The 26,912-nt window shown below is 39.9% G+C and overlaps 1 protein-coding gene across 1 annotated transcript; it reads right to left on the bottom strand.

Annotated features, from left to right (window-relative positions):
• Nucleotides 1-3,298: 3,298 nt before the first annotated feature.
• LOC140171696 (neutral cholesterol ester hydrolase 1-like) lies at nt 3,299-26,912 on the bottom strand. The gene is made up of 4 exons (XM_072194992.1): nt 26,688-26,912; nt 7,276-7,501; nt 6,824-6,890; nt 3,299-6,272 (listed from the first exon to the last, which is right to left on the bottom strand). The coding sequence occupies exons 1-4, from the start codon at nt 26,832-26,834 to the stop codon at nt 5,468-5,470; spliced, it is 1,245 nt and encodes a 414-aa protein (XP_072051093.1). The 5' UTR covers nt 26,835-26,912; the 3' UTR covers nt 3,299-5,467.

Genomic DNA, 26,912 nt, shown 5'->3' with positions numbered 1-26,912 from the left:
GATAGGCCTAGCCTGTCATGATATGTTTTGCATGAATGTAGGACAAAATACTGGTCATGCAAGCCCTAACAGTAGTAGTAGTAGTACCATGACTATGTACGGTAAATGTAATCCTATTTACCTAACCTTTTCCAAGTCTACGGCTGGGCCTTGCACGCATTTCTCCATTTAGGCATTACACTTAATACCGTAATCTATGCATCGTACCATCAGGGCATTATACTTGCCGTAGTCTACGTCTACGCATACACACATTAGTCTAAGATTGGACCTATTATACACACATCGTATCGTTATGTATGCATGGTGTTACACTTGCATGACTTGCTGTAGTCTACAGCCTAGCCGTGTACCTACCGTTATTAGAACGTAAGTTGCGTAACATTGTGACGTAAGTTACGCAACGTGAGTTACGTTTGTAAGTTACGTTGCGTTGGGTAACTTAACAATGCAATGCAATGTAAGTTACGCAACGTAAGTTACGTTGCGTAACGTAAGTTATGTTGTGTAAATTAACAACGCAACGTAAGTTATGTTGCATAACGTAAGTTACGTTGCGTAACTTAACAACGCAATGCAACGTAAGTTATGCAACGTAAGTTGCGCAAAGCAACGTAAGTTACGTTACGTTGCGTAACGTAAGTTACGTTACGTTGCGTAACGTAAGTTACGTTGCGTAAATTAACAATGCAACGCAACGTAAGTTACGTCACATAAGTTGTGTGACGTAAGTTGCGTAACATAGGTTACGCAACGTAAGTTATTCAACGTAAGTTACGTTGCGTAACTTAACAACGCAACGCAACGTAAATTGCGCAACGCAACATAAGTTACGCAACGTAAAGGGGTGTCACGTTGCGTAAATTAACAACGCAATGTAAGTTACGCAACGTAAGTAACGTCACATAAGTTGCGTAACATTGTGACTACCGTACCGTAACACTATACTGACTACCAATCCCGTACCGTAGTCCTAGGCCCACTCCCAACTGCACATTTATACATGACTTACAAACGGTATAATCTAAGTAAATTTTTATGACCCCCTATCGTGGGCTAATTTTTTACGACTCCCTTATCTCGAGTCGAAAAGTTTTATGACCCCCTCCCGCCTACACAGACTGACGACAAATTATTAATCACCGGAACTAGTAAGGCGCGAGGCATGCAAAACTTAAATGTGAAGAAAGTGTGTGGAGCGTGTTAAAATTTTGATCATAGGGTTAAAAAAGCGTAAAGAAGGTGCGCGGAGCGGGCAAAAAATTTGAATTATGTATTATTTTGAATTAACTAAAGATTGTACGTACATTTTGAGCGTAAATTGAAAGAATGCACGCGCAGCTTGGCCACATTTTGTGTCATCAGCCTTCTATTCTATTTTGGGGTAAAAATTATGACCCCCTCTATTTTTGGTCTAAAAATTCTATGATCCCCAGTATATTCATGACCCACCCCTTTCGAAGAAAATGACAGCCCCCTAATATAAACAAACACACTGGTCATAGAAACAAAATACACGTGAATCAAGTTGAACAATTAATAAAATAAACAGTAAAAAAAGTGAAATATTGTATTACAATCAATATATTTTTTTTTTCAATTTCCCACGTGCGTATTAAATGATGAAGGAAAAAAGGAAAAACAATGCAAAAACTCAAAAATGCATGGAAAACGGCCTGGAAAATGATGTGTGAAATGAGAATGAATAAATATTCAGGCAGTTCAAATTTGTTTATTTATTTATAATTTCATGTCAAATGTCATGATTATAGTAAACAATGCAAATATTTCATTCATAATAAATAATAATATCCTTAAAAGGAGATGCTGTGACCACGTGATAAGAACTAATTAATTATTCATGAGCTAATAAATGCTCCAATTTTCGAACGCAATCGTTACCAGTCCTCACCTGCAAGCACAACCCGATGACCGTGCGTAAGCAGTTGAAGGACTGGTGGATCAAGTCTATCCTGCAACCACATCGGAGGACCCAAAAATACCCCGAAATTTTAGTAGTGTCTGGATGTAGGCCGTCAATTCAATCGGGAGAAATGTGAACGCAAACGGGTATGTTAATCATGTCTTTAAAATAGGCCTATTGGTCCGATGAGATCACAGAATTAAAACCAGAGAACCATGACTCGACCGCCATCTTGATACAGGCATGGAGCACAAATTGGGGGTATTCGGTTTCCCTCGGAATGCGCTCGAGGCATTCGTTATGTCATGCAAGCGCGACATGGATGATGGGCGCATTTGAGAGACGCAATGATGCGACCTGCACGCGAGTACCAAGACGCTTCAGATGAGACGCAGAATTGTTTTCGTTCGTCTCCGCGCACCGTCGGCAAGGACCCGAATACCCCCAATTTTCTCTCCATAGCTGACGGCGCGATTGTACGTGGCGGTATAGGGAGTCCCGGTCCCAGGCAAACGAGAACCTAGACCAATGACTTTTACTCGCGTAGTGAAGCCGACACTGCTTAGCAACGAATTTGACAAGGACGCATACCCGGACGCAAACAAGCAGACATGTTCGCGTCTATGGAACATGTTGCATTTGACGCGGCGATAACGGCGCAGTAATCACGCAAACGAGCGCGTCAAACATGTATGCGATATTTCTCCGCGCCTAGTAACCCCGTCAATCCCATAGACATACCACCTAGACCTATAATAACTGCCCATCCCTTAACACAGCGGGAGGTGAAGCCCCGTATCCAAGGTGATATTGACGGATTGACGGGGTTACTAGGCGAGGAGAAATATCGCTTACATTCTGACGCGCTCGTTTGCGTGTTTACTGCGCCGTTATCGCCCGCGTCAAATGCAACATGTTCCGTAGACGCGATTGTGTCAGCTTGTTTGCGTCCGAGTTGCGTCCTTGTCAAAATTGTTGCTATGCAGTGTTGACTTCACTACGCGAACCAAAGTCATAGGTCTAGGTTCTTGTTTGTCTGGGGTCAATCCGTCAATATCACCTTGGATACGAGGCTTCACCTCCCGCTGTGGTAAAGGATGGGCAGTAATAGGTCTAGGTGGTATGTCTATGGTCCCGGTTCTCCTTCTCTAATTCTGTGGATGAGATGCACCTGTTAGTCACTGTAATGCTTTCCGATGCTCGCACTGCGCCCGTCGGTACTCCGCAGCACTACGCGATAGCGCACCGCGCACACGCGATACGCACCGCGCGCTCGCGTTATACGCACCGCGAGCACGCGTTAGCGAGCCACGCGCACGCGATAGCGCGCGGACAGAGGACAGACACGCCATAATTAGTATTAAGATAATACTGTTTAAAACTTGTTCAGCAAATGACTTTGCAAGTGCTCAAATTTACGAACACATAATCATAATATAGCTGCAATCCTATACAGCTCACACTTACAATACTCTCTCATAAAATCTGGGCCGAAATCATGTTCACACTTTAGTTATTGTACACGTACCAATATACAGAAAAGTCAATAGAAAGACATGCAGGAATATTATTATTAATATTGATGAATTGCACTTCAAAGTAAGCTATGAACAGAAAATTTTAACCTCAAAGCAAACAGCAGATATGTGTTCACCCAATCGACTTCAAGTGGTAGGAATTGGATTATAAACTAGCTTTGCACGTCATGGTTTGGTTTATACTGTACATCCAATCAGAGAAGAATAATGAAAAGAGGATGGATCAATCTGTATCGGATTATCCGTTGCACCAATTATCCTCGCGGTGATTATCGAGCTTGCCGATGTGTAAAGCTTATATTTCGACAAGCTGTATCAAACTGATACCCACCAGTGTGATAATGGATGAGTCTAAATTCCACCCACTGGTTGCTGTTTAAAATTCCTCCATCACGTCTTTACCACCGGCGGTTGACTGCCGGTTCCGTCCGGTTTCCATTGTTTAGAACAATAGAAACTGGGCGGAACCGGCAGTCAACCGCCGTACGAGTTTTTATTTCATCTCTTACCCCATGAAGACAAATCAGTCCACTTCTATTGGTTGAGTTGTCTTCTGTTGCGTATACCAAAAATCAGGTAGTTACAGCTTACTGCATGTGTTTACGTAACAAATGCCAATTTAAGATTATGTAAGATAAGTTGTGCAAAAATCTAATCTAGTCCGCAACTAGTGGCCCAGGATCACAATTCTAAAACATAAAGGCCACAAGCCCCGCAGGGCTGTGGTCGCTGACTTCCATGAATGATAGTAAAAACTTACAACTAATGGAGTTCCAATAGGCTATAGAAGGGCTCTCAAGACACTTATTGTGATCCTGGACCACAAGGTGCGAATGGAATTAGGTATTTTCGGCCTGTTGTAGGTATAGCGATTCAATATATCTTTCCAAACTAAATAGAAAAGTATGGGAACAAATGAAAACATCGATGAAACTTTTTAAAGGTTACTGGTTTCAATAAGGCTATTACCGCAAGAAAGTACTACCTTAGGTATACTTAAGAACATAAGAGGTACTACCATAGCCAACCACCTGCGCATACGAGTGAGTGATTAGCCAAGAGTACCATTTTCTCCCTAATAAATATAGCCCATTATTTTGTCTACCTTGAGAGAATAGTATAGACCTTTTTCTCAGACGTCACCAATCAATCGATATTGGGGTCCAGCATTCGAGTCATCAGCACCCAAACGCAAATTCCGCGCCGGCGCGCGCGATCAACTTTGCGCCACTCTAGGCGTCCTGCGCGGAATTGCCAGCTCGCAGTACGCGTTTAGTTCTTCACGGTGTAAAAAGTAAACAAAATTGTGAAACAAAACAAAGATTGAATTTTAAATAGCATCGCGGTTTTTCCGTATATTTTGTATTTTATGGCATCAAAACTAACTGGAACAAAGGTATAAACTACGGTAGTATACAGTTCCCGTTTAAACAATTATTTTATGGAAGCTAACGTGAAATGTGACAAAACAGAGGAGAAAATACGCAATATTTGGTGATTTTACATCGTGGACACGTGAAAAACGCACGTGTTGTTTGTTTACATCTCAGACCCCAATATCGATTAGGTGACGTCATCAGAAAAAGGTCTATACCGTCCGCGTCCGCGTGTCAGAGACAGTAGCACACGCATGATCAAATGCGGTACATCTTTAGTGCGAGATGCGGCGTGAATTGACTGCGCATGCGCTCTACAGATACACCGCCTTTAATCGCGTGTGTATCACACGCGTGACACGCGAACGCTGTCTAATGGACTATATTCATGAAGTTTTGGTTTGTTCCCTAAGAACATGGAACAACGATTTTCTGACTTAGAAATCGGGAAATGTGCTATTGCATTTAAAATCCACACTCCCTCTATGGAACACATTGTCTTAATCTCTTACACAGGGGTGGGGTGTAGATTTCAGATGGAGTCATAGTCAGTTTGTCACCCATTTAGGTAACCCCGATTTAAAATTCACACTACAATTGTGGAAGATCAATTAAGTATTTCTGATAATTCATTTTTCAGTTTTGAGTTTGTCGCGAGCATAACTGACAAACTCGGCATAAGCTTGTTTTCCCGATTCCAGAGCAAGAGGATCTTTGATGAGGTAAAACATCGCATGAACAGATGGATTGTAATGTCGCCATGTAACGTCGACTCCGGCATCAGACAATCTCTTGGCATAAAGAATTCCATCATCCCGCAACACATCATATTGGGCCGTGATGACGTAGGCAGGAGGAAGTCCTTGTAGATCGTGGCGCATCAGTGGTGAAAAATCAGGATCTAAGAGAACATTCTTGATTTTATCATACACTTCTTCGTCTCCGTGTTTAAGGGAAGGCGGGTGGCATCCATCTTTAAATTCATCGGGAATCATTTCATGTGATAAGAATGTAGCTGCCAAAGATGACTGTTTGGCCGTAGCAGAGGTGTGGTTATTTGCCATCATATGTGTGGTTAAACCATAGTCTCCTTGGATATAAATGCTATAGAAATCGGCCATACCATATTTGGTCAAAATTAGAGTGGCCATTTCCTTGGAGTTCTGCTGATATGACGGTAGGTCTAAATCGAACGCTTGCAAAGCAGGATAAACCAGACCTTGAAATTTCATTTTGGGAAGATCTTTGTATTTCTCATCAAAAGTTAGTCTTTGACAAAGAGCCGCTGCAAGATTCCCACCAGCACTATCTCCTGCGACAGCGATGCGCTGGGGATCAACATTATATTTGACGGCATTTTCAAAGAGCCAGATGGTCGCGTCGGTGACGTCGTCAATAGATGCGGGGAAAGGCGCCTCCCACGCTAGTCGATAGCTATAAAAGTTTCAAAACAAACAAATACATTAATAATCAATGGTAATCAAAATCAAGACAGACACGGAACAAGTTTCAGATTCATACGTAGTGGTAATGAGAATATTTTTATGACAATACAGCTGACAGGTTGGCGCTGTTAACCTCTTTTGTAAGGCTTGTACTTAATATGTGTTGAAAGAACATCATAGTCGTAAGCATGCGTATTGACAAACAACCGTGCGTTTTGAAATCAAAAACTGACCACAATTCGGATTTTATATGTGCAGAACAAAACAATGACTGCTGCCCTCATTCGTCAACCCTGCAGAGCCCAGAAACACGGTACTAGCGCAATATAGACTAGACCTCTAATACTATTAAACAGTTCGGAATAAAATGACCATGCGTGGCCGTTGAACAATTATTGGATTCAGCCTACCATCATGGCGAATTCTGCCATGAAGATATCGGGGCGATGACACTGCATGTGCAGGGGTGTATGTATATGAAAAAAATATCAATTGTCAATGTATTATGCGTACGCTACCATGTAACATCATTATACTCACTCAATCGAGATGAGGACAACATCACCTATTTCTACTGCCAGGTCTTCTGTCAAGATATGATAGGATTCTGTGAAAAAAAATACGGAGAAAAGAATAACACCGTCGACAGATTAATATCACTAAATTTGAGATGGAACCTTTTCTGATCAGCTTATCGCAATTATAGCCCTACGGCTTGGAATAAGAAGACCTAAAACCGATATATATATCTCGTATTCATAAATTGTTATCTGTCCAAGAACGTGTTCCAAGAATATCATTGTTTGAACTGTAGGTAAACTAACTTTGACTATATAGTTCAAAATTATGCATATTATGTATTTAATTTACAGTATGCACTTATATGGCATGTGATATCCAAGCATTAAACGGGAATTCAATGCGCACCAGTCCAAAAATATTTGAAAATGAACCATTGGTCCTAGAATGTAGCCCAGAGGTACACCACTTACTTCGATCACCGACTACCCAACCACCTCCGTGTAAATAGATTAAACCAGCTCTCGTTCCTGTCTGGTCTGGTTTGACAGGTTCGTATACTCGTACTTTTACATTGTCAAATGTGGTGTCAGTAAATGTTACGCTCGGGTTGTCCGGTATCAAATTTCCTTGTATGGCAAGGAGAAAATTTGTGACATGCACACCTATTTCTAAGTTGACCTTTTCAACCTGGGCTCCCTGAAAATAAGAAAAAAATTGAACAGTGGTGACATTGGTCATGCATATTTATTTAAGTTGGTCAATTTAATAGTTAAACGTAGTGCAATTTGACGCAGCGATTTTCTTCAAACACGACAGATTGACTTTTCTGACCTTCAGGCCCTATATAACCTGACGTGTTCTCCGCTGTGTATTTCCTGCTCAGATTTCCGACGCAGGAGGATATTTATTTGTAAGAGCTCATTCGCCAGTTCACAGCGCATTTTTCTGCCTCCGCAGGAGGTAGTTTGCTTTGAAATTGACACCTAAAATGCCGCACATTGCTCGGCATGTAGGCCGATTGTACAAATTTATATTCTGAGAAGTACTCTCATTTCCGCCCAATATTGAGAGCCCAATATATATCCCCCACCTCTCTGCGCCATACATAAATTCGCCTATCGCCATTTCCGAATGTTCAAAAAGGTAATCACGCTTCCTCAGCATGTGCAATAAATTAGCATTAAAATTAATCTTATTCTATAGGGTTTCTAGAAACACCTAGCACGTGGCGCCAATGGCGTGGGTCTATCAAGTTAATGAATTATGCATTAGAATATTTTCAAACTCATATGTTGTATAATTGAAGACCGAATTAAAAAAAGACTAGCTTGCGTATGCCGTCCTGTCAACCAGACCAAAAATACCATACTGCGCAGGTCAGCAACCAATCACGGCGCGCCTTTGTCATAACGTCAGACGCAAACTAGTCTTTTTTTTTAATTCGGTCTTTAATTATAGGTTGTAGCCTCAGCGCTCATTAGCAGCTTTATCGTAGAAGACAAGTTGGAAAACCGTTATGCTGTGGCAATGGGAATACACATCAAACAAGGTTTAAATTCATGATTACATGAAACCTGATTATCAATGCAAAAACTTTGGCTGGAGAAGTTGAAGCTGACGTTCATGGCGACACTTTGGATGTGATAATTTGACATCATGGATTGTTTTGTGCAAAATTGAGGTATTTTTGTGCCGCGGCGAGTCAGCAGACCGACTGGCATGCATGCTAGGCTCGACTAGGCCACAATCATGATCATGATGCATTTGAACTGCAATGTATGGTATGATACGCCTAGCCACGCCTATGGCCGGCTTCATTGCTGTTCAAATACATGTACTAAAGTATTGCAATTTTATTGCGTTGATATAATTCGGAATAATTCGTTTTAAAGTATTTGCTTCCCAAATTCCCATGCGTGGTTGGTCATGTTGGTGGTATGTATGTCAGTTTTTTACATTCTACTGAGCAGAGTACTGTTGCAATATTTTTGCATGCACCCATGACCGTTTCAAGACTTTGACTGAGAAAGGTGCTTTTTGTTTGTTAAGATGCAAGAATCATCTTTCCCCACACAATACTTCTTACAAACAAGGTGTTGATATTGGCCCTTTCGATGCAAGACAAAGCACAAATGAAGGAAACAAAACAAAACAATAATGTTTTTGATTTTTTATTCAATTACACATAGGCCTACAAAAGAGTAATGGCCTATGAAAAGACCCCCCTAAATATAATAATATTAATATTATTTTAGTCCTGAATACAAAATATAATAAACAAGCATAAAAGAATCTGATACGAAAATTTGTTACTCTGAAACGTTACAATCGTAATTTTCAGTCAAAAAATCCATGAGAAATGACTCTTGATACAACTTAAGCCTATATTTAAAAAACAGAAACGGCTGCCTGCATCTGGAACTCTTCATATCTGAAAGTTTGAAGGTCTTATTTCATACATCAGAATTATCTGCAAGATTGCAAGATGGCTTTAGGTGACCGTGGCCCTATTGGCTAATGCACAAATTTAGATTTTCTTTCTATTTAAATAATATGTTAAAGCTTATGCCCTGTAGATTACATTCGGTTCTTGAGATATGGCCTGTCAAAATGGCGCGAAACCAGAACAAAAAAATTGGCAACAACTTTCTTTTTATTTTCTATATTTTTGACAAGTCCAGTTGCCAGATGATTTTCTAATTACATGCATGAATTATGCAAAGTAAAGATTTCAGATACAATTAAAAGAGCTATGGTACTGAGGCATGGTACATGGGTAGAACACACATTATACTACAAAATTACGGTTAGCGGTTTGGCAAATTTCAATTTGCATAATTAATTAGGGCCACTTATTAGAAAAGTTGATTAGGGCCCTAATTAATTATGCAAATGGAAATTTGCATGGAAAAAAGGCATCCATGGGTTTTATATCTTATTTTGTAGCCGATCTGAACATTTTACTTTGTATAATTCTTGCATATAGGCCTATAATTAGAAAATAAGGCCTACCTGACAACATTGCATAACAAAAATAAAAGAAATTTGTTGCCAACTTCTTGGTTTCGCGCCATTTTGACAGGCCATATTTTGGTAACCGAATATCCGATTAAAATAAAATTTTCAGTCTTGTAATCTAGAGAGAATGGACTCACATATTTCAATCAGACAAAAATCTATATCCAATAGCGTTACCTTAAAGCTAGCATTATGTGTCTCCATAACTAATAACAAAAGGTGCCCACTGGTATCTTGGAGGCATTGTCTTTGTTAAAGACATTTCTTGTTTTAGTTAAGTCATTATTATTATGCCCGGAGCATATGATATATTGAAAAAATATTAACTCAAAATCTTACATTCATTAAGCTAGATTGGCGAGTGGCCTGCAAAATATGGCATTGTCAGCTATGTTTGTATCAAGTTGATGGGCTGAGTTCGAATCGTACCGGAAATTCGTGTTTTGCTTGTATATTTTTCTTCACTATTCTTTTCCCAGGTCTATCGAACCCTGTTTCTTTTTTACGTATGACATTGATAACATAACTGTTGCCAATATATTTTAATAAAAATCGATGCATGATGTTCAATGAGAGTATTTCTATTTTGGAAAATAAAAGTGTTTCATTACTCGGTGTCACTCGATAGTGGGCACAACAATAACTTAGAAAATATTCTTGATCCTTCACACACATAAGGCCTGCAGTATCAGTCCCAGAACAACGCCAAATATGGATTAAAAGACCTTTGACCTTGGATGTACAACAGCATGTTATGATCTAATGGGAATCTGTGCACATCAACAAACACCATTTCTATCAAAAAGGCAACAGCCGATATAATTTGAAACCACATAAATTACTAGAGTTGGTTCTTCTCTTGGGTTTGGACCAAGCTTTAGAATATCGAATGTTGCGTTTTGAAATAAAAGAAACCAGAAATTTATCACCCATTGTAAAAGATATGGCACATGTACCGAATACATGTACATACATTGGCTGACCTTGTGGATTTCCTGGCCCAGCCATGCTAACCACATAAGGAGATTATACGATTAACCTAGTGCAGCTATTGTCATAGCAGGGTATTATTATGTAATACTCCTGATCCATATTTGGCGCTCTCTTGGACTGAGGGTCTTTTTATCTTTTCAGTTTCCGTAAGTCTTTTGTTCAGATACGAAAACGCAAGGGATTCAGTAAGTTACTGTATTCTGACTTCATTGTTAACTCTGAAGTACCCATCAGCTTATTTCAATAGAGGTGATTGCTTATGTCAATAAAATCGGGAGAGAACAGATTATGTTAACACCAGTGTTTTTAATGGCCTAGCGCCCTCTCGTCTTTAACATTGGCAAATCTATATTAATTTGACAAAATGCATGCCAATCCGAATGACAAAGTCCACTTTTTTCTGTAAAAACGTTGCAAATAAGCCCTAAAATCACAAAAGGTCCGCTTATGAGCCTGCCGAACCCCAAAGCACGTGTGCATGGCCACAGTGTCGCCCTTCCATCAATGTCTATCTCCCTATTTTGCTTCCTCTGGCCCCCCCCCCCATGATCAGTCTCCCACCTCCTCCCCAGTCCCTACTCTCTCCTCTCGAGTTCTTCTCTTTCTAGTCTTTCAGTCTCTCCTCTCCTCTCTTTCTTCCTCACCCCTCCCACCATGCCCACTCTCACTTGTTCAGTCTCAAGTATTTCCCTCTCTCCCTCCCTCCCTCTCCGTCCCTTGCGAAATTTATCAGTATGATCTATGACTGAAAATAAGCTCTGCAAAAATAAACATTTAAAATAAACCCGAGCCTTGCATATAGACCCAACCAATTATCAGATTAGCTTGCCAGTGATACGAAAAATAGAATACATTATCTTTGCTCCAATGCAATTCTTTTGTTGTATTTCAATATAAAACATGATTACCAATCACCACTTGTACGCGCCTCATTGGGAGATATTTGACTATTTTAGACGCTCGTTTCATCGCCAATATGAAAAACTTTTGCTTATAACTTGGCAAATGGTTAGTATATATTTCAATGCAAGACAATTTTTACGAGCCACTTACGTCTAGGCGTAAGTGCATATACACCAAACACAAGTCAATTGAAGCCGTACAATTTACCGCGAATTTAGGACCGTAAAATTTAGACTCTTCTTTTGTCTAGATTAGCACCCAACCGCACATCTCAAGGTTTTATGTAAAAATCTATATAACTTACCAAAACGAAAACTGAAATTCACGAGCTTCAAATTTTCAGTAACTAACAAAAGGCTAGAATAAAAGATTGGCCACACCTGGGAGACTACCACTTCAGAATAACAATGATTTACAAAAACTATTACGGTTACGGAAACAGAAACTGAAAAGATAAAACGACGGTGAGTATAGTTGGTTTGCATGGTCTGATAAGCATCAGATGACTGGCATGTGGTTACAAAAGAAACGGTCACTGCAATTTGATTTGATTGGCCATTCAATCCCTTACACTGCCTCATTTCAAATATATAGTTTTAGTTTTGGTTTTGGTTTTGGTCACGTGGTTTCCTATTGTCCTGCCTAACCACTTGAATCACAAGATATCGAACTCATTGTTTCTACCTTTTGTTTAAAACTAAACATTTGTGGCAGGTAGTTTCGGTTTTGGTTTCAGTTTCTTATAAGTGGTGTGACAAATAAAATTACAGGATTTTCGAGTTACCTGATCTAAGTATACAAAAGAAATGTTTAAATTTCGCAGTGCAATATTCACGAGCAGAGAAGTCGAACAAAGCAGTCTACATTTGAAAGCATTGATTTAGTTTGAAAGCATTGACAAGAGACTACGAAATCAGCCTAAGCTGATTTCACTGTGAAAATATATAGACCATCGAAATATTTGCATTCGACATTACAAAAGGGGCAACTATTGTAATTGTATAGGTGCTATAAACAAAATCGATTCATGTCCTTAATCCCATGTACCAGAATCGATGGAAGGCCATTATATGACCTCTAATAACCTAATAACCTAATGACTTTTACTGAAGCAATTTTTACTGCAAAAAGTAGAAGATAGAGGGGAGAAGAGATGTGTGATGTGTGTGTGTGTTGGGGGGGGGGTTGGAGGGCAAGGGGATATGGGCCGGGAGAGAGAGAAACATATGAGAGAGAGCATTGGAAGTGAAAGAGAAGGGGAGGAGAGCTCGAGATGAAGATATCGAATGTAGGGGAGGAGGAGGGGAAAGGGGTAATTTAGGGAAGATGTGGTTATATGGGGAGGGGAGCCCCCTCTTAAAGAGGTATGGGTTGTGCTTCCCGGGGATAATAAACTAATTTATAATCAAATCATCTCCATGCATCGTTTATGTTTCATACAAACAAACAAATCCCCCCACCCCACCCCATCCTTCAATATACGCGTATGTATATGATTTCTAGGCCTACATGTAGAACTCGTGAGTGTAATATGCCACCTACCGTCGACAGAGAGCATCAACTGTCGTCCGCGGGATATCGATATCAATCATGATAATAATTATGTTAGCACAATAGGCTATTGTATACTTCTGGTTATATACCCTATACTGTGTCCTCCCAGCATAATAGTGTTATGATTACAGACCAGATCAGCTCTACTTTTTAATCCCTTGATTTTTGGTTTCTGAACAAAAGAGAAACCAAAACTATATATTTGAAATGAGGGACTGCCTCATTTCAAATATATAGTTTTAGTTTTGGTTTTGGTTTTGGTCACGTGGTTTCCTATTGTCCTGCCTTACCGCTTGAATCACAAGATATCGAACTCTTTGTTTCTACCTTTTGTTTAAAACTAAACATTTGTGACAGGGAGTTTCGGTTTTGGTTTCAGTTTCTTATAAGTGGTGTGACGAATAAAATGACAGGATTTTCGAGTTACCTGATCTAAGTATACAAAAGAAATGTTTAAATTTCGCAGTGCAATATTCACGAGCAGAGAAGTCGAACAAAACAGTCTACATTTGAAAGCATTGATTTAGTTTGAAAGCATTGGCTTGAGACTACGAAATAGCCTAAGCTGATTTCACTGTGAAAATATATAGACCATCGAAATATTTGCATTCGTCATTACAAAAGGGGACACTACTGTAATTGTATAGGTGCTATAAACAAATCGATTCATGTCCTTAATCCCTTAATCCCATGTCCAGAATCGATGGAAGGCCATTATATGACCTCTAATAACCTAATGGCTTTTACTGAAGCAATTTTTACTGCAAAAAGTAGAAGATAGAGGGGAGAAGATTGGGGTGTGTGTGGGGGTGTGTGTGTTGGGGGGGATGTGGGCCGGGAGAGAGAAACATATGAGAGAGAGAGAGCACTGGAAGTGAAAGAGAAGGGGAGGAGAGCTCGAGATGAAGATATCGAATGTAGGGGAGGAGGAGGGGAAAGGGGTAATTTAGGAAGGAGGTGGTTATATGGGGAGGGGAGCCCCCTCTTAAAGAGGTATGGGTTAATATGCTTCCCGGGGATAATAAACTAATTCATAATCAAATCATCTCCATGCATCGTTTATGTTTCATACAAACAAACAAATTCCCCACCCCACCCCATCCTTCAGTATACGCGCATGTATATTATAATTTCTAGGCCTAGAACTCGTGAGTGTAATATGCCACCTACCTTCGACAGAGAGCATCAACTGTCGTCCGCGGGATAGATTTCCGATATCAATCATGATAATAATTATGTTAGCACAATAGGCTATTGTATACTTCTGGTTATATACCCTATACTGTGTCCTCCCAGCATAATAGTGTTATGATTGCAGATCAGATCAGCTCTACTTTTTAATCCCTTGATTTTTGGTTTCTGAACAAAAGAGAAACCAAAACTATATATTTGAAATGAGGGACTGAACACATATGAGATTTAATAAAAGAAACCACATGAATAGAGTGCCCTCTCAAGGATACCTACTCAGGGATAACCTCATTTGAATATTAGGGACTTCTATCCATAGAGGTTGTGCGTGAAATTATTGATTGGCTCCAAACAAAGGATTTAAACCAGTGTCCTTCACCCGTTCACCGTAATCATGGCGCAGTTCAGTGCATTCAATCAAACGTTGTCGTCAACCTATTTGATCGTAGTGCATTTGTTATGTGTGTGAGACGAACTGTCGCGGTAGATTGCAATCATGCTTTTGTTTAATGCATTTGAGTACTCCGTATTTACGTCATATGAACAACCTCTATAGGACTTCTCAAAATATAATGCATGTTTGTTTGATAACCCTAAACCCTAACCCTTACCCTAAACCCTAACCCTAACCCTAATCCCTAAGTACCCTAAAACCCTAACAATAATGAATCTGGCCTCGGATTATGTGGTCCCGTTGGTCTTAGGGTTAGGATTAGGGTTAGGGTTCAGGGGCGTCGCTAGACCAATATGATTTGGGGGTGTACAGGATGTTTTGCCGACGGAAATATTTTGTGAATTGTAGACCCATTTTTTTAGTCAGGGCGGCGCGCAATAATCTAAAAAGTGTGTGTGTGTGTGGGGGGGGGGGAAGAGTTTAATGTTGTTTCGATAAATTTTTAAGATTAGCAATATAACATTCACAATAGGTCTATTACGTAACAACAGCACAATTTCGAAACACATTAGTCTTTTTAATGACTTTTAATTTGCCGCGTCGACAATCACATAGCTTTCACTACATTTGCCGACAATCATAATTATGGTTTTGACGACAACAGTCAATTTTTGGGGTCTAAAGTGGATTTTTTACATAACTGATAAAAACATCGAACGTATATGCAAGAAAAATGGTAGGTTCCTCTCTATAGTATTTTACTGACCATGGAAATGTACTGACACACGAGCACGTGTCAAAATCGATATAATGTATTGTCCATATAGACGCCCATTTATCATGTTTATTGTCGGATTTCTGTATGTAAACACCCAGTTAACAACAATTGGGCGTTATTAATACACATTATTGTTTTTAGGCAAATAAAATTCCAAAATATGGTACGTTTTCTGCCTTTTCTTGTCACGTGGTAGGCCTATGTTGAAGTTGCGATTATATGTTCAAATAAGTTTCAAATGGATACCAACAAGACAAGTAGCCGAGCGGTCTAAGGCGCTAGGCTCATAGAATATCCAAAGCGGTGCGCCGTGAGTTCAAACTCCGCCTCTGCCAAACTTTAAAAAAAGTAAAATTAAAATTTTACTTTTTTTACATTTCATATTGGGGAAATGTGACTGGGAGAATTTATGTATGGCGTGGAGTGGTGTGTGTGTACACATTCCAGAAAAAATGTAAATTTGTTTGTTCTAGCATTCTGTATCTCCACAAAATTATCACATTTTGTTTCCAAATTCCTATGTAAATGATTCTCAACGCTACACAGAAATTAATATGTTCTACAAAGGATATACATTCTAAACAATAGGGTGCTTGCACGGAAGATCATAAGTTCAAATAATCATCCAGACACGCTCCAGAAGACATGCAAATGCATAGAGGACAATACCAATCACCCCAAAACTGGTATTGATCACGACGATTGAGGACGATTTGAACTAATGACCTTTCGTGCAAGCACTCTATTTGACATAACTTTTACCATTTTAACATTTGTATTCTGATGTGTGTTTGGTATTTTGTAGGGCAACATGAGTCTCTCTCTGTGTCAGGTGGCGCTGTGTAGCGCTGCTGTGGTCTTCACAAGAGTACGCCATCTCACTGGATCTGATGCCAAGTGCGTTGCACCTTGCATTCCTTGGTTAGAAACCAGCTTCACGTCATTAGTCCAAGATGTTGGTGGACGTCCTCTTCCTCGTTTGCCTTCCATAGCCCCTTGCAAAATCTGTTTTTCTACACCTCCATGTTTTCTGACAATATGGCCAAAGTACTTCAGCTTTCTCTCCATTATGCCGCTTCTGATGGTTAGACTTGTACCAATCTTGTCGAGGATCCAGGAATTTGTTCTCCTGTCTTTTCATGTCACTCGTAGAAGCCTCCTGTAACACCACATCTCAAAAGCATCTACTCTTTTCCTATCATTCTTGGTCATAGCCCAAGACTCGCATCCATAAGTGGCAATGGAAAACACAGTTGCACGAAGTAGGCGTACCTTGAGGTCAATGGATAGGCCTCTGCTTTTCCATATGCTTGACATGCCCTGCACAGTTGTCCTTGCAATAGCCAGTCTTCTATTAATTTCAGTTGTGCTGTCACCACTGTTGTTAATCATTGAACCCAGATATTCAAATTGCTTCACCTCCTCAATCTGCTGTCCATCTATCACAAACTCATCACTTTTCCGCTCTAGACTGTCTACAACCATTATTTTTGTCTTCTTTGTGTTCAGGAGAAGGTGTTTTTCTTCGCTGGCCTCTTTGATGCGCTTGAAAAGATCAATCAGCTCTACTCTGCTGCTACAAATAAGAGTGGTATCATCGGCGTACCTCAGGTTAGTAATTCTTGTACCGCCAAACTTCACTCCACCTTCAAACCCATCCAAAGCTGTTCTCATTATGTCTTCAGAGTAGATGTTAAATAGGTTTGGTGATAGCACACAACCCTGTCGTAAGCCTCTTCCAATCTTAAACCAATCTGTGTCCCCACTACTTGTTCTGACTGCAGATTCTTGGTCTTCATATAAGCAGCTGATCAGATCCACAAGATGACTTGGGAAACCCATCTTTTCATAGTTTCCCACATCTGAGGGTGGCTAACACAGTCAAAAGCTTTACTGTAATCTATGAAGCACATGTAAAGAGGAAGTCTATGCTCTCTGCATTTCTCAATCACATTCCTGATATTGACGATTTGGTCCCTAGTCCCCCTTCCTTCACGAAATCCTGCCTGCTCATCAGATATTTCTTGCTCCATTTTGTTCTTCATTCTCTTGATGATGATCTTCAGAAGCACTTTATTTGCATGACAAATCAGGCTGATGGTCCGGTGATTGGCACACTCTTTCAAATTTCCCTTCTTTGGCAGTGGAATAAATACTGCCCTGCACCAGTCTCTCGGCCATTTCTTATTTTTCCAGATGATACCACATAGACGCCACATTAGGTCTATCCCTTCTTTCCCAGTTGCCTTCCACAACTCAGAAGCTACATTATCAATGCCAGGTTACTTAGCATTTTTCATTTGTTCCATGGCAAGCTCAACTTCACATCTAAATGGTGGAGGTTCTTCCTCACTCGTTTCACACTGTACATACACCTTGTCATCTTGTGCTTCAAACAGCTGGGAACTATACTGAACCCATCGCCTTTTGATGTCTTCACTTTTGGTAAGAGTGTTACCTTTCTCATCATTTATAACATCCATCCTGGGGGTCCACTTCTTAGTACGTTCTTTGGCAATACCAAAAGCTATTTTTGAGTCACCCTTACATCTTTCCATTTCCACACACTTCCTTTAGATGTAGTTTCTTTTGTCCTCCTTAACACTTTTGGAGACCTCTTTGTTTAAGCGTGCCCATTCTTCCTTTCCTCCATCTGCCTTTGCTCTCTTCCTGTCATCAGCTAGGTTTAAGGTCTGCTGAGAGATCTGTCTGTACACAACAGATCTCTTTTGTAGGGCAACATGAGTAAATAATAAGAAATCAAACATCGCGCCCTCGGCGCAACCAGGAGGGTGAAAGTGCATATAGGAACAATGCCAAAAACTACGTCACGCCGGTCACGCTATTGTTCGACTTAAACTACATCATTCGCCATTTTGTAAATATTAACGCATGATCGTTGCTTTGAAGTTTCCACCGGATAGTCTGTGGATAGCGCAAGAGCATGCTTTGACCATGCGCAAAAAAATGAATATCATGAAGATGTTTAAGATTGATTCTTAGATGTTTCAAAAATTACCGTCATATTGCATAGATTCATCAAAGATGGTTTGAAGTACTAACCTTATTTAGTAATTTTTAAAAATCGGGAGAATTTTACAAAATCAATGTTTTTACCTGTCGGTATTACAACTCGTGAAACACATTAGTGATGTGCCTGGGTGACCTAATCTACTAACCTTTAACGTTTCCTCTATGAACTCTAACCCTCCTGCAATATGGCGCCTATTGTCTAGAGTTAAACTACATCTTTCGGTGTGTTACGTAATACTATCGATCCCTGGCGCAACTCGCATGTAATCAAAGGTCGTTAAAGATAATCCGATAACAATAGCTTGCCAATAGCTATCAATAATCCGTTTCCAGTCCCTATACACGGACCCTGGGTATGCATAGAGAATCTGTGTACAGACAGATCACTGTGTAGGTATCATTATAATAGAGGCGTGTCCAAAAATAAGTTCACACCCCTTCAAATCTGAATAATACTGTAGGTCTTATGAGCTCAAAGACTTAGCCATCCATGGTTTGCTATGGATATAAGCATTTTTTGTCTTTATTGGGCGTATTATTGTGTCTCAACGAGTAATGCTAATGATTTGTATAATATATTATACGGTCTACCGCCCTGTAATTTGAATATTTGCATAAACAATCAGCTAATGCACATAAATGCTAATTAATTATGCAAATTAGAGGGCGGGTAGACATTAACACATTCAAAATACTTTAACTTAGTTTCAAAGCATGGCGCACTGATTTTTAGGAAAATATTGGCAACAATTGCCAGGCATAATAATGAGCATTATATTATGATAGTTCAATAACTACACTGATTGATAATGGCAAACACAATTAGATTCAAAGAAAATTAAAATGCCGATTTGCTTTAAACAAAGGCATTGATCAGTGTACTTTGCTCTATTCGATAAAACCTGGCTATTTAATTTTGATAATGCCTCATGGCCCACCTTAAAGAGGAAGCCCCGCCAGAACAGTTCTTCTGGGGTGAACCAAAGCTAACCAAACCTGCCTAAGTGTTAATGGATGTTTTAATGTTATTGCATCAATTAGCACCTGTCAAATTCAGAGATAACATTATCACTGATTAATTTGATAACCAGGCAGGTTTGGTTCAACCAGAAGAACTACTCTGGTGGGGCGTCCTGTCATTAACACAGGCTTTTTATATATATTAAACTTTCATATAGGCTACATCTTCTGCAGAAGATAACAGTCATGATACGGTATATGTGAAAGCGAATGATACAAAACATTGAATTAGGCCGATTTACCAGACTTGTAGTCAGCGGCGTAGCTGGGATTTTTTCCAGGGGGAAGCCTGTATGGGGCGGGGGCCCAAATCCATCAAATTTCCCTGCACTTGGGGGAGGGGCGGGGCCCAAATAGACAATTTTGCCAGGCTTATTGATCGCATGGTATTGCATATCGTATGGATTCGCCATCTCTCTGCCCCTCTTCTCCTCTCTCTCTCTCTCTTTTCCTCTTTCTCCCTCTTTTTCCTCTTTTCTCCTTGCACTAGGGGGCGGGGCCCAAATAGGCAAATTTTGCCCCCCCCCCGGCAGCTACGCCACTGCTTGTAGTATTGGGACCCGTCATGAGTACGGGTACGGGTACGGGTCCGAGCCATGAGTACGGGTACGGGTACGGGTCCCAGACCATGGGTACGGGTACGGGTACGGGTCCCAGGCCATGGGTACGGGTACGGGTCCGAAGCCATGAGTACGGGTACGGGTACGGGTCCGAACCCAAAATAGGGTGCTGGTACGGGTACGGGTCCGGGTCCGGAGCCATGATACGGGTACGGGTACGGAAATTGGGACTCGAGTACGGGTACGGGTACGGGTCCCAGTATGGGTACGGGTACGGGCCATGGGTACGGGTACAGATATTGGGACTAGAAACATTGTATGAGTCCCATTATGGGTACATGGGTATAAACAAAGCTATTGTTATTGATTATTGACATTAATTTATTGGCTATTATACCTTGCTGTAAATACACTCTTTGATGTCATTTATACCACAACAAATGAATTAAACTACATTTCGCACCAACAGAATTAGAGAAATTAATTTTGTCATAAGCATATACAACATTTTAATTTGTTGTGTGTGCCATGAGTTGCTGACACATTTCTATTTGCTATAAGTACTTCCTTTTACAGAAAATTGTAGAACTGGTTTTGTGGAATTAATCAAGTACAAAAAAAGATTGGTGATGTTCTTAGTGAATCTAGCTTAAATATTTTGGGATGCAAAAATCATGCAAACTATGTCTGTGTATTGACACACAGACTGTACAATACTAATTTCAACATACATTTAGCAGTGATATAGCATTCAAGTTATTATTCACCTCAAAACATCAACTGGATTTCAAATTTGATCCAAAATTTGTAGACTTAGGGACTGCTCATTATTTATGCGGGAGGGGGGGCCGGGAGAATGTTGAGCTTTATGGGTGAAAAATACCTAACCCCCCCTATTGCGATGAATCAATTTCACGTAACCCCCTATTGAATCAAACAAAATCACATGCCCCCCCCCCCTTTCAAGCAAACTTAAATATTAATTAATTTCGTCACAGAGATTGGGATTGGGGATGATGGGGTGGGAAACAATTTCTTGAAGTCATGGAATCCAGCTCTTTTTGGCGACAAAATAAGTGTATTGTACAAATACGCGCGAGCGCGCGGAAATTTTTGCCATTTTGAAGCTGAATTGATGAAATATGATGCAAAAGTGGAATAAATTCGCGCTAAGTGCACAAACATTTGCAATTTTGGTACCAAAATTGCCAAATATAAGGTTAATTTGGTCAGAAACCCACATAGGCCTACAGGTGATTGTATGGACCATCGCCCTGGCAAAATAGGGGAATTTACCCCCCCCCCCCATCCCCAGGGATCTACCCCTATGCCAATAGATCTACTTTTGATGAGAAAATTTATAGGTGTGTGCTTGGAGGTGGGGTGGTCATGTGGTGAGGAGTGAGAGGTGTGTGTAGCATGTGGCAGTGGCGTAGATTTCTTTTTTGACATAGGGGATGGGGTAGGAAAAAGAAAACATTTCTTGAACTTGGTATAGTGAATTGGCCGTTGACTATGTTTATAACTACAAATGCGCGCAAAGCGCGCAATTTTTTGGCCCAATTGAAGCTAAAATGTGGCATATGGTGCAAAATGGAAACAATTTTGTGCGAATAAGTCATTAGACAATGGTATATTGATATGTTACTATATGCAAGACCTTCCAGGATACTTGGTATTAAAAAAATAGTGAATGACTATTAAATTTCACATGACCCCCCCTATCAGGAAAAATAAAATCACATAACCCCCTTGTTTGTCAAAGTAAAATCACATAACCCCCCTACATTTTTCCCGGCCCCCCTCCCACATTAATAATGAGCGGTCCCTTAATTGTCAATATCAAATTTAGTGAAGCCTTTCATGCACATCCACACATCCCAGCACATGGAGCTATTATAAGATGGAGAGGAAATAGATTACGTAACGCATTGAAACCTTGTGCCGATTTGAAATCTGACAAGCTATTCATCGAAAGGTACCTTTTGGTTGGGACAAAGGGCTTCCGCCATTAAATCAGTAAGCTGACCCGACAGTGTATTAACGCTTTACCTAGCAGGCTACTGTCAATAAGTGATCAAATGAAAGTCGCGTGAAAGCGCTTAATGGAACGAAAAGTACCTATTGTTATACATAAACCCAAGGGTGTGATTGAGTAGCCGTAAGCACAAAAGGCACACATTAGCCGCTAATGCATATTTCGTTGTCACCCCACTGACATTAGGTGCTTCATTTAAATAAATTGAATGCGCTTGCTGAATGATTACACATCAAGGCTGCCATGTGTCTGCATGTCAATAGTACAATAATGGTATTAAATAGCTACGTCCCGGGAGCTACGTATACATGTAACATATAATAAGTATACCGGTATAGGCCTATATAAAAGTTGTTTTACAAATTGAGATTTTATTTTATTTTATTTTAAGAAGTGGAATATCATAATCAGTGGCGTACTGAAGGGGCAGCTCTTCTGTGAGAGGTCTTGGGAGGGGATGAGGGTGGAGGAGGGGATATGAAGAATGAGAGGGGACTGGAGGAAGAGAGAAAGAGGAAGAAATAAAGAGAAATAAATAAATAGACGTAAATAAATAGAAAGGTAAGGAAAATGATAGGAATGAGAGGGGACAAAACGTAAGAGGGGATGGAGAAGTAAACGGAGATAAGAAGAGGGAGTGATACTTTAGCAAGTACAGAGAAAGGAAAAGAAATGAATAACAAATAAATGTAGGCCTTTTATAATAATTATTATAGAAACTAAACACAGCCCCCCCCCCACACACACACATAGGCCTAACACTAACAGCACTATAGGCAGCCATTCGATGATGGCAATGCCTTTATGCGTTACGTATTTAAAACGCCCAGTCAGATGTATTTTACACCTGCAAAGCACAAGTCACCCAATTTCGAAAATTGGACGTTGAATGTACAATCTCATGAATATTGATTGGCAACATTTTCCAATATGTCAGCGCTCAAATCGGACACAATAGAACAATAGACCATTCAGTGCGTTGTCCCAGCACACATCCACCAGATTATCCATTAGCTTTAATCAGGGATGTGAGAGTAGACCACATCCCTGCTTTAATATAATTATTATCATTAATTATGCACATCTGGATAATTATTAATGTTTTGCCTATAAGCTCCAATAAATCATAAATTTCTGTAAACATGGTATGAATGCACACACTGCCCAAGTACATGTGGTGGGAAAATGTAGTTTTTATGCGTGCACCCGGGTGCGTGCACTTGTGCTAGGGGAGTGTATTTGGATGGGGAATATTAAAATGATGAATAAAATAATGCTATAATAATGATATCAAAACATGATAACTTGAAATTCACCACAAACAACAATTTCTTGAAATGTTTTACTTCCAGTTTGCTATTTTTTTCTGTATCGGTCAGAGTGTGAATGCTACATGTAGTATACATGTATAGGCCTACATGAGTGGCATACAGTGTGCATAGGCTGGAGACTGTCACAATCATGACAATGTAGGTATCTACCCTATGTGTAGCATACATGTACATTTTGTGGACTAGATTTACCTTATTCAGGGCCCTGGGCCAGGCTAACCTATTGTTTTGATTATGTCTATGATCAGAGGACTCAGTGCATGAGTGGAGTTAACAGGCTTGTGAGAAGTGAGAGTGTCCACGGGTACGGGTACGGGTCCCGGGCCATGAGTACGGGTACGGGTACGGGTCCCAGGCCATGAGTACGGGTACGGGTACGGGTCTCAGTCCACGAGTACGGGTACGGGTCCGAAGCCAAAATAGGGCATGAGTACGGGTACGGGTACGGGTCCGGAGCCATTGGTACGGGTAGGCCTACGGGTACGGGTACGGAAATTGGGACTCGAGTACGGGTACGGGTACGAGGGTGGGTACGGGTACTACAAGTCTGCGATTTACTATTAATTTTTTATCATTATTAGGCCTATATAGGTTTTCCCGGTCAATTTCACAACCTGTGTGTTCAGTTTAATAAAAGTGTCGTTCTTTTTCGCGCCAGATTGAATGATCGCAACGAATCCCGCTTCTTTTTTCGCATTATGAGCAATCGGTTTCATTTTAGCTCAGTCAAATTAAAGAGGTCTCCGGCAATCATAACATTATGCCTTGTATGTTAGAAAAATAATTACCAAGCATGAATCACCTGGTTTTATTTAAAACAAACTCATAATGACCATAAAAACGAATAAAAACAATCGGCTCTCAACACGAGAGGGTTCAAAATTCCCGCGCCGAAATTGCCTAAGTTCATCGACGTAATGGTCATTTGTGCGCCATTAACGTCAGCCTTCAGAGGGCGCAACACTAAATCACTCCGCATTTTATGTAACAACGAAATTCGGCTAATATAGTCCATAGTGAATATGAGATTGTAGCGACCATATCTACCGACATGTTCACTTTAAATCACTCAATATTGGCTCATATGAATTCGACAAGTGTCTTTAATGATAACATGCAGAAAAAAACTGGACAATTGATCTCAAAAGCAATTCTCTGTGGCGGATTAAGAGAAAACCCGATTTTGAAATGTGAGTGGTGAGTTTAGTATATGTTTAGCTTTTTTTTTTTTGCACCGCAAAATAGCGAAAAAAGTCAATGGTCATCGATATATGCCGACAAAAGTTTTGGAATCTAGAGAAACAGAGCTTTAATTTGATACCAAATTTATTTTGCCAAGTATTGCAGGGACGCCAGAAATGGTGCTTGAAGTAGGCCGAATTCACACGTTATCCTATGGGACGCTGAATTAGTGCTGCGCCCCCTTGTAACGGCCGTCGTTATGAACGCGTTCCTTTTACATTCTTCGCGCAAAATAAGAGATGCGCTTCACAAAATGTATTCTATTTCAATCATTATGATAAACAAAGATTACAAAAAGTCATCCTCATGAAACATTGGAAAAAACACTTTATTGGCCGAGTAGGCGCCTGCAAAGTCTAGATATGCGTCCAAAAATCATCAAAAAGGCTCAAAAATGGATTTTAAGGTTAATAGACATTGTTAATCTGCATGAAGCCGTTTTGCTGAATATTCAGTAGGCCTACGCAAAAAGATCGTAATTGTTACCACTGGAACGGGGGGTATTTATACTTCAGACTCAGTAATAAATGATTTACAAAACAAAATAGCAACACTGATAATCTAGAAAAGAAATTAAACTTGGTTCAAAGACGTGCTCAAATTGTCGTCTGTCACTAATTGAGTGAGTTTTGTAAAACCTTTCGCATATTGGAGGAAAAGTCGAAATATTCGATTTTCGGCATTTCGGCACTGATTTTTAAAACATCATTTCTCTTGAACGGAATGTCGCAGAGACATGAAATCTTCGGTGTTGAGCTTCAAATTTGCTCTAGTTTACATAATGAGTAATAAATGTGGATTTTAAAATCTTTTAACACCTTATAAGAGGGCGCAACACTAAATCACTCCGCATTTTATGTAACAACGAAATTCGGCTAATATAGTCCATAGTGAATATGAGATTGTAGCGACCATATCTACCGACATGTTCACTTTAAATCACTCAATATTGGCTCATATGAATTCGACAAGTGTCTTTAATGATAACATGCAGAAAAAAACTGGACAATTGATCTCAAAAGCAATTCTCTGTGGCGGATTAAGAGAAAACCCGATTTTGAAATGTGAGTGGTGAGTTTAGTATATGTTTAGCTATTTTTTTTGCACCGCAAAATAGCGAAAAAAGTCAATGGTCATCGATATATGCCGACAAAAGTTTTGGAATCTAGAGAAACAGAGCTTTAATTTGATACCAAATTTATTTTGCCAAGTAGGCCCTATTGCAGGGACGCCAGAAATGGTGCTTGAAGTAGGCCGAATTCACACGTTATCCTATATATGGGACGCTGAATTAGTGCTGCGCCCCCTTCATTGTATTACTGAGACGTCATTGTACTCGACAATCTCGGGCCCGGGAATTTTGAATATCGCGTATGAGAGGCGGATGTTTTTATTCGTTTGTATGGTCAGTATAAATTTGTTTTAAATAAAACCATGTGATTCGTGCTTGATAATTATTTTTCTTACATATAAGGCATAATGTTGTGATTGCCGGAGACTTCCTTAAATGTATGATCAGAACTATTTATTACCGTATTGTGAATTCAATGTCACGTGCGTTCATTCAATTCCGCGTGAAAAGGTATGACACTTATACTATTCTGAATGGCAGTTCGAAATTGGACGGGAAAACCAATATTATTTCAAGTCAACAAGCTCGCGAGCAACCAGAAAAATAACCCCCCGAATAATCCACCCTAAATGAAGTAATGTGGAAAAATAGGTTGGTTGCCAGATTTTAAGCTTACTTAATAATGGCGAACGCAATGCTAAATGCTGCATTTACAGAGCTCTATAATAATAATACTAATAATTAATAGTACTTACTATTGCGATCAAGAAAGCAAACATTCTGAGTGTCTTATTATCACTGGAACTAAGACCCGGTGGTACTGGTAAAGTTGCATAGTAAAATATCACTGCCACAACAACTACGAGAATACTCACAAGAGCAACCAACACCTTCGATGCCATTTTGAAATCTACGTTTTGAATATCCTCGTGTTACATGTGTTATGATATAGGCCTGCAATAACCAGACACCAATATTTA

This window comes from Amphiura filiformis, chromosome 15 (assembly GCF_039555335.1).
Source record: "Amphiura filiformis chromosome 15, Afil_fr2py, whole genome shotgun sequence".
In the NCBI taxonomy this organism is placed as follows: Eukaryota; Metazoa; Echinodermata; class Ophiuroidea; order Amphilepidida; family Amphiuridae; genus Amphiura; species Amphiura filiformis.
The sequence above is the reverse complement of the archived record's forward strand: the minus strand, read 5'-3'. Positions and strand labels throughout refer to the sequence as shown.